At 36.4% G+C, this 12,772-nt stretch overlaps 1 protein-coding gene across 3 annotated transcripts in view; it reads left to right on the forward strand.

Annotated features, from left to right (window-relative positions):
* The window catches only part of LOC120531645 (protein KIAA0100-like), a 69,381-nt gene that overhangs the window by 28,617 nt on the left and 27,992 nt on the right, over window positions 1-12,772 (forward strand). For all 3 annotated transcript variants that reach the window (XM_039757243.1, XM_039757242.1, XM_039757241.1), the window contains 3 exons: window positions 617-807; window positions 947-1,046; window positions 10,681-10,880. In XM_039757243.1, the coding sequence (XP_039613177.1) occupies window positions 617-807; window positions 947-1,046; window positions 10,681-10,880 (491 nt within the window). The remainder of the gene's footprint in view (window positions 1-616; window positions 808-946; window positions 1,047-10,680; window positions 10,881-12,772) is intronic.

Genomic DNA, 12,772 nt, shown 5'->3' on the forward strand with positions numbered 1-12,772 from the left:
ATATATATATATATATATATAGACAGTTAGATAGATAGAGAGGGATGGGGGGCAACTATCTCATGCATATTGTATAAGTGAACACAAAATCTAGTAATAGAAAGCTTTAAAACATATCTTCAGCCATCCTGTTTTTAGTCAGGGTAATGGTGGATATTAATGCCGTGAAATAAGACTAATATGATTCATTTCTCATGAACAGATTAATATTGTCTTTGTTTTACAGTGATCCTTTTCACTATTGTATAGCACCAACAAAAGTTGCCACCATTGTTGCGTACTTACTTTATTTTAAAAAGCCATGTTGCTCCCACGGTTACTAGCTATTACTGAGAAACACAGTATAAATCTCAGTGCATAATAATAAAACTGACAACCATGATTTTTTGATTTCCACTAAAACAAATTTCTAGTGCATTTGCAGAAATAAAGCTGTTACATTACTATGAAAAATGTTCCTCCTAATGGAACTCTCAAAAATATATCTGATTTATATAATCAACTTTGCTAGGATAAAACAATTCATTTGTCTGACTCTGCAACACACTAGCTTTTATCATCTTTTTGGTCTCAATGCGATGTCAGCTGTCTCTTTCTCTTGTTTCTGTTCCATCAGAAGTATGCCAGCCTCGAATTCTACTCTATAGTAGCACACTGCGTTGGATGCAGAATTTCTGGGCTACGTGGACCAGTGTGTCTCGTCCCATATGCCGAGGTCAACTCTTCCACAATTTGAAGCCAATCCGGCGAAAGCTTAGTCAGCACTACAAACAGTTGTCTTATACAGCTAGTTTTCCACGACTACAGGTGAGTGCACATGATCTACCCATTGTATTAATCAAAAATACAAACTTTCTTTTATCAAAAGTAAGTGTATATGTTTAAAATTTCCTCTGGTGTCTCTTCATTGAAAGTTTTTATCTTTAGACCTGTTTCTTCTTTTCAGGTTCATTATTGGGCATCTTTTGCCCAGCAGCGAGGAATACAGGTTGAGTGCAACAATGGACACATTTTCACCCGAGGTACACAGCGGTTGGTTCCACAGGGTAAGTGAATGCAACTTAACAGGTGTCCTGTTTGTAGTTTTACATATATTAGCACAATAATCTTTAATATTTTCAATATACTTTTGAATTTAAATTGTTTTGTGGTTATTGAAAATTATGGTGTGTTATCAGATTGAAATGAAGAAATAGGTAAATAAGATCTGTTATTATAAAGTATAAATTACATGTTTCCGTACAGGTACAAACAAACTATTGCTTTTAAATAGTTTTCCTTTGCCAAGAACAATACCTTGGAGGTTATGCCCTGCAGGATTTCAGATAATACTGTGATCTAACCTCTGTAAAATGATGCATTTTTAATTCCTATCCTAGGTCTTCCTTATTTCTCACAAACTTCATCAGACTTCATTTTATATAGTACATTTTACAGAGTAGACAAGGCACTTTATAAAATAAATCAGATAAAAACACAAAATATTTCGATATATAGAAACAAGATTTAATACAGGCATTATAGTATGGTAAGTAAGACACTGGACCAAACCCCAAGGTTGCCAGATCAATTCTTGCTTTTATCCTGGTAATTGCATTTTACCTGTGAACTTGTTAAAGAGTTCTGAGCCTGCACTCAGTGAAGAGTTGTATGCAAAAATAGACAAGTGAATTTTGCAAATGCTCATATACATAGGTGTCAGGGATTTTATTTTGTACATTATTCTACATTTATAAATCATCCTGCATAAAGCTGTCAGAAAAATAAAGTAAAACAAATAGGTGATTTACAAATATTAATGTCAATCTACTAGCTGTAAGTAAAGATGATGCCATGATTATATTAGGTTAGATTGGGAGTATGGGACAACAAGACAATAGATTCAGGACCATTACAGTTGTCAGTAAAGATTCAAGTTGGAAAACGTAGATCCCAGTATGCAAACCGAGTCAGCTATCTGTCACAAAAATACTATAGTATCAAAGTAAAAATGTTTAATATATTTAAAACTATGTGCACTTGGCATTCACATTAAATAAATTATGATCTGATGTAGTTTTATGTAGTTAATTTCGTAAACAAGAATTCCCCATTTTTGTCACAGAAGCTCATTATTATACTAAGATTATATGTTTTGATTTGATACCCGAACAACTTTTACATCTGTTCCTTGGATATTTCTTACTCCAAAATGCAAATATTCAAGGTTATGTTCAAAGTCATGTAAAATCTATATTTACTGTGCAGTTAGCAATGTATCAAATGCAAACTTTGCATTTACAAAAACATTTTTTTTTAAATGGAGTCTTCATTCATCAGGTGTACAACTGAAAAGGAAACAGCAAATATAAAAGAGAACAAAGCCAGGACAGAAAGGAGAAAAGGTCAGGGTATGTGAAAAATAGCTGCCATTAGAGAAAATGAAGGGAGAGTTTAAAAGTCGATCGTTAAGACATGGAGAAATATGTGATCCTAGAGTGAGAATGAACTTAGCTGCTTCAGTTTCTTTGAAAAGTGTCTTTAAAGCCCTGTGAAAGAACACAAACAGAGAGCTTAGTGTGGCCATGATCAAGGGATGTGATGCATTCTACAGTAAGCTTTATAAGGCCTTTGATTTTTAAGGGCTTGAACAGTTTCTCTTATGTAGATGGCTGGACAGTTCCAAACAGATAAGCAGAAGATAAGATTTTTAGACAGGCAAGAGGCCTGTTACTTAATGCTGAGTTTACCAGAGGGACAAGATGCAATAGTATTGTTGGAGATAAATAGATGACTTGTACGTTAATGGAATGTCACTGCTTATGGTTAACAAAAGCAGGTTCATTATCACTAGTTGCCCTTATTGCTGTATGAGTACTGTCAATTCCCTCAATTATGTTAAGAAACGGGACACTGCTGCAAATTGCCTTTTTATTTTGGCAAAAGCAAGTCATATTATATCTGTGTATGTCCATTCTATACAGGGGCGGAATGTAGCACCTCATCAGTTGGTTAATGGCTTCTAGCACAGCAGGCATGATAATGCTGAACCATGGCTGACCTGTTTTTGACCTGACCTTGCCCAGTGAGGTCTGGGCAGTCTTTTGTTTTGGGACCCCTGCTGATACTGTTTTTTTTTTTTTTCTCTCCATTTTGTTTTCTTATGCAATGTGACCATTTCTTTGATATGTTGTAATGCACTTTGAGCTACATTCTTTGTAGGAAAATGTCCTGAAGAAATACATGTTGTTGTAAACTGCTTAATTTACAACTTAATTATTATTAATTGCAAATATGCTTTGTTGGCCCTCTTAAAAGGTAACTAAAATAGAGTCTGTACATCATATTCATCATTTTGGAGGATTAATATGTTTGTCATGTCAACAAACATTATAATGGCTTAATGATATGAACTATTTGTCACATGACTCCTTGTCAGTTAGCTGATTTAGCTGTATTTCCATACTTTATCAAGGGTGTTGTCATTTCCCACATTTTCCAAAATTCTGCGCATTTTGTTAGCATTGCTTTAAAAATACCCTAGTTCTCCTGTCAAGTTTTTTATTTTTTATTTATATAAATGTTGACATTTGTGTGAAAAGATGTGTATGCATATTTTGAGCCTCTTTTTGTGCATACACAAGTTTTATAAATCTGACCCAGGTGAGGAATGTGGCTTTCCTCTGTGAAGTGATCTGCAGATAAGAAGTATGTGTAGGTAAGGTGGTTGACAGAAGACAATCAAAGAAGGGTAAGAAAGAGGGGTCCTGTAAAAGGATCAGTCTGTAATTTTGAGAAATTTTGTTTGGTGACCTGTGGGAGAGCAAGAGTGTTAGGATGGAATAGGACCAGTGGGGTGAAGGTTTCATTATTGGGATTCTTTTAGAGTGGGTGTTACAAGGTCTGCTCCTGGCTTGATTGAGGGCCCTGTTCACAATAGAAGGGTATGGTATCCTTTATTAATGAAGAAGCTTCTAATTTTGAGTGCTGCATTACAGAACTCAACCACATCACTGCAGATATGGTGGAGTGTAAGGAACTGTGAAAGATGTAGAGTTTTTTTTTTAGTATGCCAAGAATGGAGCTTTAGAGAAGGTAACTTTGTGAGTAACCTGATTTGTAATAGACAGAGGTTTTAAGTTCTGGAAAGCAGGTGGAAAATATCTGAAAATGGTAAAGTTTCGGTGGAAATTGTGACTGTAAACCAGATGGATGGAAACTAGTAAAATCACTAATGAATTCCCCTACCTGTCTTCTGGAGCAAAAAGCAGTGCCAGTACAATCATCACTATATCTTTTGTGCATGTCTGGAACAAAGCTTGGGTAGGATGAAAGGAAAGATTGTTTTGTCCAACCAAGGAAGTTGTTGGCATAGCTAGGTCACATCTTAATACCCATTGCAACTCTACTGACATGGTGAGAAAAGAGAAAACATTGACAGTGTTAGTGGTCTTCTAATACTGTTGAGGAAAGATGAAATAGAAGTAGTAGGACAGTTGCATACAAAAACAATTGGGCATCAGGGATTTCCAATTTGTGGACATTGGAGAGAAGGTAAAACAGAGATATCTTTGAGTTTTCAACAATGTGGTGGGTAGTATTGGAAGGTAATTCCTTTCTGCTGATGAGAAGAGGAATGGTAGAACTTACCTCTTGCTGGTAATCATCTGTCAGATCCTTTATGAGTGGAAGATAGGTGGCAGTATTAAAGAGTTATTTTGAAGCTTCTGCAATGTAACAGTTCTGCCAGACTACCACTGCACTTCACTCATGTGCAACTTTGATGATAATGTCCTCTCAATTGAATTGAGTACGTAGTGCCTAAAGTTTACATTAGCTAAGATTGGACCTGGGACAAGAACATTTCTCCTACATAGTGAGATGTGAGACAAATCTATACTAATAGAAGACAAAGCCCTCACTCACTCACTCACTCTCTCTCTCTCTCTCTCTCTCTCTCTCTCTCACACACACACACACACTCTCCAACTTCCCGTGTAGGTAGAAGGCTCATATTTGGCAGGCTTATTCCTTACAGCTTACTTACAAAAGTTGGGTAGGTTTCATTTCGAAATTCTATACGTAATGGTCATAACTGGAACATACTGTCGTCTATATATACTGTAATAGAATGCAGCTCGATAGCTGTGGGAGGCGGAGTTTCATATTAAAATATTTAACCAATCACATTTCAGTCGTCATTTGTTGCCAGGCAGAGAGGCTTTCAGAATCTGTTGTGGAGGCACTCTAACATAGAATAAATGTCGATTAACCTATTGCTTTAACCAATCAGATTTTGAGTTGGTGTCAGTAGGGCCCTTTAGCAGGCGTACGGCAACGTTGCCGTATTCAGACCCATTGATTGGATAGAAGCCGATATGAGAAAGTCTACGACGCCATTGAACGCACCACAAACGCTCCGAGCGAAAGATCGTCGTGTGCACTACGGCCAACTCCATGGCAGGATTCTGGACAATATTATTTGCCAGACACAGACCAGATTTCAAGACCATGAAAACCTGATGTTTGTCACGCTCCTCGAGCCCCAAACGTTTCGGGAATACAAGAAAAATTTCACACATGCAAAATGCAACCTTCTACACTTTAACACAACAGCCACGGAGCGCTTTTTGATCTGTCTTGGCTAAAAACGGAACTGACTGTAATGTATGCTATGGATGATTTTGAAGGAAAATCTCCCTCCGATCTCCTTGACTTCCTTCATCAGAAAAATCTGAATAAGAGCATGGGGTGGCTGTTCACATTGGTATATTTGGCGGTGAGCATTCCCATGTACACTGCTTCTGTCGAGCGGACATTTTCAGCTCTAAAGCGAATTAAGCGAACTTATGCCAGGAATACCATAGGGCGGGTTCGCCTTTCAGCATTAGCTTCGATGGCGATAGAAAGTGAGGTTTTGATGGAACTGAAGCGCTCGGATAATCCGTATGACAGAGTAATTGAACTGTTTTTTAGGAAAGAGAGGACGATGGATTTTGTTTACAAATAATCCAAATTTTTGGTGAGTAAAATGTTGCGATTTTCCTAAATGATATTGCACGTTTATGAGTTATTATTGATGTTGTTTATGTGTGTTGCGGCTGTTGCTGCAGTAGAAAGGAAGTTGTTCATCCCTGGTTTGTCTATAATATAAAGGCATTTATTGTGGCTACAGGAGTATATATATATATATATATATATATATATATATATATATATAAACACCACGATCTACATACTGTCAAATAAACGAAACACACACCGTGGTGCAACAAGAGAGGCTTCGCCTCTAGCGCTGATGTCCGAGGTTCGATTCTCGAGACGGGGTGCAGTGAGTGTGTACGCCTGATGAGCCCAGAATTAGGGCGAACCACGTATTGTTTGCATTATTTGACAGTAAAACTATTTCAGTATATTCAATATATATAAATCAGCGCTTCCCGATTCATTTTACCCTCGCACCCCTTTGGTTTGAGAAGAAGTATGAAAAAATATGAGGTTTACGCAGAAAAAAAGACCACCAATTGAAGCTTTATGAATAATGGATACTTTATTCGCCATCAATAATTATTTTGGTAAAGCCATACTCCGTGTGATCCTCCTTCCATGTTCTATTTTTTTCGTGACTAGCCATGATTACATGAACGGTAAAAAAGTAAGAGCGAAGCGAGAGTGACATATCCAGTCAGGCAGGCGACAGCTCAATAGCTCAAATTTGGATATAAGTAGGTTCTATTTAGTCGACAGAAATATCTTTGGTAGTAATGTAATTTGAATTTACTCTTTAAATTTCTATGGTGAAGAAAAATTAATGCAATGCTGACTAAATTTACCTTTCATTCCTACCAAACATATTTCTGTCGACTAAATAAAAATTACTTATATTTAAAATTTAAATACAACTTCAACAGATACGATACTTCATAATACCCACGCAGCACTACAGTAAGTGCACGTAAGAGCAGGAGTCATCCGTCTTTTTTTTTCATTTTTCTTCCTCGATGGATTCTGGCACCCCCAGCAACAGCTGCTTGCGCCCCAAAGGAGATATATATGTAGATATATATATATATATAGATATATAGATATATATATTGATATATATATATATCTATATATTGATATACATATATATATAGATATATATAGATAACAGTGACAAAACAATTACATTCATTACATTGACAATCATGTTACGTTATTTTCAAAATATTTCCTTTTCTTTTTCATTACTTCTTTAACACACTACATCTCTGCTGCAAAGCGCGGGTAGGAGAAGTATATGTAGATATGTTTATATGTATATATGTCTATGTATAAATGTTTATGTGTGTGTGTGTGTGTGTATATATATATATATGACAGCAACACTCATATCAATGACAAAACAATTACATTAACAATCATGTTACGCTATTTTTAAAATGTTTCCTTTTCTTTTTCATAACTTCTTTAACACACTACTTCTCTGCTGCGAAGTGCGGGTATTGTGCTAGTCCTGTGATAAAGGTGATTAAGGTTGATGTGGGACTTGAGTATTGCCCAAGTTTTTTAGCACAATAATGAAAGACAGACCATTGCTGAGTAGTGATCATTCATCCTGTGAAAGAGAGAAGTCAGAGGATATAGTAACTACAAGATTACTGTTGAACAGAATCAAAGAAGTTTCATTCTCTGGCATGATTTTCAATAAGGAATTGACTTTGAACTTGTTGTTTTTGTTGAGAAAGACATAGTCTAGAAGTCTAGAATTCAAAACACTAATAAGGTTATCAAGGAAATAAACATACTAAGGGGTAATGCAATTTCCTTGATAGTACCATTTGTCAGTGTAAGTTGTTAAGGGAATGTATGATGGACAGCATATATTTATGTGAAAATTGGAGGAGACTCTTCATTTTGTTGTTGTATGCATGTGGCATACCCATAAGATGTTGGGTTAAATTTTAGGTAGAATGCTTCAAGTAGAACCCTCTAATGGTGGCACCTGTTCAGAAAAACCTAGTGATGAAGACCACGTGTTATATTAAGAGGTTTGTCAAAAAGATTAACCTTTTTAAATGCATCAAAACTAGGAATACAGTACACCCCCAACATTCGCGGGGGTTATGTTCCTAGAGCACCCACGAATTGTGAAAAAACGCAAATTTTGGATGTGGTTTAAAAAATGCATATTTTCATAGTTTAAACCCTAAATATGCCCCCAAAACACTTTAATTTCAAACTCATCTTAATACATTACCTAAAAATAAAGAATGTAAAGGTAAACCTGTATACTGTAATGCTATGTCTCCCACAGTGCTAGAATGTAAAATACTGACGTTACTGCTATATGTACTATAATTTATGCAAGCGTGTTTTCATTGCCAGAAGCCTTAGACAGTGCAGCTCGTTTCAGCCGCATATTTGGGCTTTAACCCTTAAACTGCCACATACTTGGGGGTTAATACATCCCTGGACACCAAATACTTTTTTGCTGCACTTTAAGTAAACGTCACAATTAACAAAAAAAAAAGTGAAATTTTAATGGAACACATTTTTTTCATGCAAAGAGCATCACAATTGCTGCAACACTGATCATTTTACACACTGCTAATGAACTGTAAAAACAATTTAAAAAAAACTACTGGAACAATATGTACAAAGTGCAACGTAATGCAATGTAAATCACTGAGCCAACTGCACTTGAACTGGCTGCACGCAAGCACACAGAGGTAAGCGCTGATGCTTGCAGACTAGTCTTAGTGCAGCCTGGGTCATAGAATTGCACAGAAACACAGAAGACTGTAGATACAGGAACTTTATTCAAACACTTCAAACAAACATCTCTTTCAGAAGTAAAAGGAGCTCAGTATGCAGTTAGGTATCGATCATCATAGGGGAGCACAACCCCCAACAGGGGCAGAGAATGTCTGGGGGAGGAGAGAGAAACAAAGCAATCAGCCAAAAAGGACAGGTATTGTTCAGGCTTATACGTAAGCGTAGCATCACACAAGAAGCCGCAATTGAGAAGACGGTGATTTATTTTTATGGTAGAGATTTCAGGGACTCACCCAGCCTTGAGAGATGAAAACAAAGCAAACTGGTAATCAAACAGGAAATAAAGAATGTAATGAAAACAAATGAAATAAGAAAACAACGATACCACCCATGTTTCCCTTACGGCGATTACACATTAAATACAACAAAGCACAAACAAAACACAAACAGTAAATCATGAAAAATTTCATGAAAAACAGCAACAGATTAAATGTAATGATGAAAATAGATAGTCCAGAGATCTACACGTTGAATGGGAATGTACAGATAGTCCTACTGGTTATTCCTGAACCGGTGAAGACAGGTGGACGGGTTCAGGAGCATTCCTTTTTTTGCAGGATGGCCATGAATCCACTTACAACCCTCATGTACACAGGCAGACGGCAGACAATCCAGACGCACGAAACGATCCAGGACAAAAGGAATAAGTACAGGTAACCCAACAGAAGGAAGACAGACAGGAACGTGCTTTTGGTCACCGACCCCCTTTTTAAAAGCCGCACTGACATCCTTTGACCTTAACAGCCCCAGCACCCTCAGCAGAAGACTAATCAGAGCCACTGAAGGGACTGCTAGGAATTGCAGTTTCAAATTCTATTGGCTACTTTCACCATCCCAAGTCATGGTTTTCTCTACAGCTGCTTCCTGTTCTCTCTACAGTACAGTATTGCCTCAAAAAAAGCCATAAAAATTGCAGAAGATATTTGCGGTTTCCACTAACAATTATTAGTTAGGTTCTAAGGAAAAATCCGCGAATGACTGAGGCCACGAACTCTGAACCGTGACTTCGCAGGGGTCTACTGTATACTATTTTCTGTTGGAACAATTCATTATTTTTGAAGGTTTTACTAATGAAATTTAGGGCAAGAAAAGAATAAATGCAAGTCTCAGTTGATTGCGGGTAGAAGAAAGATTTAGTTCTATTGGCACTGATTCCAGATGGAGAGTTGATATGGAAACTGTATCAGCACTCCTAATTAATTCTATCAAGAATGTCCAGTCTTGATGTATGTCATAGATGCAAATATCAATAATTTACAACTTTCTGCTTATAGGTGTATCTCTGCTCCATTACATGAATTTTGAAAAAGCTCTAAAAATAAAAATTAAACTTAAAAAGAAAGCATTTGCATTTAAAAAAAATTCTTACATTACTTCTCATTTCTCTTTCCAGGAAGTGATATTTACTTGCTCCAAATTTTGACACCCTTTTTTTTAGATTTTAATCAAATAACTTGTTAACCTCTTCTCTCTGTGTTCAAAGCAATCCTTAATCTCCAAAACTCTGTTGTTTACTGTAGATGTATTTGAGCATACAGTAAGCCTTTGTATTGTTCCCATTAAAGCTTGCTGCAAAAAGACACCTTCTGGTTCTCAATATATCCTTTTTTGATTTACTGTACTATGAGGTTGTTATATTAATTTTGTTAGTAAATACGTTTCTGACGTTTTGTTATCTCCTTGATATAGTATCTTGTGACATTATCCATTCATAATTGCCAATATTTAAAAGTGACCTGGTGATTGTTGTGCTTATTTACAGAGTTAGTAATTCTTCTAATTTTATATAAGACAAAATTTATGTATTTTAAATACATTCTAAAAAAAATGTACTTCTAAAGCCTACTCAACTGATTGATCTATCATGTGTTCCTCATTCAGCTGGAACTGTGATGCGGCGTTTGATTTCAGAATGGAATGTTACTCAGATGATGAGTGAGCTAAGTCAAGTGACAGTTCACCTTATGGCCTCCACATGGGATGAGACTGCTGATCATCAGCTAAACACACAGGTCAAAAAAACACATCTCCTTAGTTTGTCCTCCCTGAGTTACCAGAGGCAGAGTAACCGAATGGAAGAGGTAGGTGATAATACTGTATATGAAACAGATACTTAACAAGAACTTTGCTCATTCACTCAGAAGAATACTCAATATTTCACACAATACCCTTTTCTTAATGTGACATAAGATTTAGTATTAATATTGCATAAATTATTAATTTTCACTCTGTATTAATTATTAAACTCTCTACTGTCCCACTTGACCTAAAACACATAGGTAACAGAAAAAACAGCAGTTATACTTGACTGACACTAGAAAATATAGAAAACTGAGAAGTGGGGCTTTGTGTTAGAAATAAAATCTGTATCTTACATCTGTTCCCTTGTACATGCATGTATTAACTTTACATATAACAGAGTGGTTTGATGTCCACTAACGTTCAATTCTCAAATATGGCACTAGTTATAGTGCTAGCCTGGTACTGGGGTTGCTTAGTCATTCAAAAAGGGAATTATTAACCAATTAACTAAAAAGATTATTCTCAATATTTAAATTATGGAGCATCATGAACTCACCCGCAACAAAATTAACATGACAGCAAAGGTTCTTTCCTGCCTGATACTTGTAAACATCACAATTTTGTTTCCACCTCTCCATTCTTCCATCTTCTAATTCTGCTGTATCTATTTCAAGGTCATGGAGATTCATGTAATATCCAGTTAAATGAACATTGACAACTTTTCATGATATGATGTGATTTATTCATGCCAGCTGAACATCTTGATTTACCGACGCTATAAATCTAAATATTTTTGGGTTTGGGTAATATTGTGTATATTAGTATACTACCACATTTAAGTGCTTAATTCTTATTATTTAATTTGCAGACTTTAATGGATGTTTGTTTTTGCTTTGTTTCTAATAATTAACAGTATGTTTTTTTCTTAATATTTTACATATGATAAACAATACATATCTATACTAATAAAAGGCAAAGCCCTCACTGACTTACTCACTCATCACTAATTCTTCAACTTCCCGTGTAGGTAGAAGGCTGAAATTTGGCAGGCTTATTCCTTATAGCTTACTTACAGAAGTTAAGCAGGTTTCATTTCGAAATTGTACTAGTAACGGTCATAACTGGAACCTACTTACGTACATATATACAGCCATAGCCTGCAGCTCGTTCACCGTGTGAGGTGAGTTGCATCCCGCATCATCACGCCACCCACGTAATTGAGTGCCTGCCCATATAAGGCCGTCCATCAGCAGCAATCAAATAGACAGAGGTGAAGAGAGAAACTTTTAAGTGCTGGGTCTTAGCTAACATTAAATAAAGCCATGGACATCGCACAAGCACAGCTGAGAACCTTCGATGCATGTACTCCGAGCGGCTCATGTGAACTGACTGTGAACGCAGTACGCAGAGAACAAGCAAGAGCTCCAAAAAGCGCTGAACAAAAAACGCATTACACAATTGAGAAGGCAGCAAGAGAATATGAAGCGAGTGACGCATACAAGCATATTCATAAATGCAGCTACTGCGGAAACAAAGCACACGGTGGAAAAAGTCAATGTCCAGCTAAAGGAAGACAGTGTAAAAAATGTGGTAAATTGCACGACTTCACTAAAGTTTGCAGGACTGGGAAAGGTAAACCCATACATACAGTGTGTGATGTCTCAGATAAAGAGGAAGACAAGCTGTTTATTGAAGCAGTAAGAAAGGAACAACCCTCTGAAGCTGAACAAGCCTTTGTAGACATATCAATAGGAAAGCAAGGTGTAAAATTTAAGTTTCAATTACTTTCATAGACACGCTGCTGCTAAATATTTGCAGGAAAATCCACAAGTTAATACCGGGAATGTCTGTTAAACATCTTAGATTCACGAGTACCGATTTGGGTAGTGATCACTTCGATGAATGAAACCTGTTATCTTTACAGTGGTTGACAACGAAGATGAGATGGTCA

The sequence above is a fragment of the Polypterus senegalus genome, chromosome 6 (genome assembly GCF_016835505.1).
Source record: "Polypterus senegalus isolate Bchr_013 chromosome 6, ASM1683550v1, whole genome shotgun sequence".
Taxonomy (NCBI): domain Eukaryota; kingdom Metazoa; phylum Chordata; class Cladistia; order Polypteriformes; family Polypteridae; genus Polypterus; species Polypterus senegalus.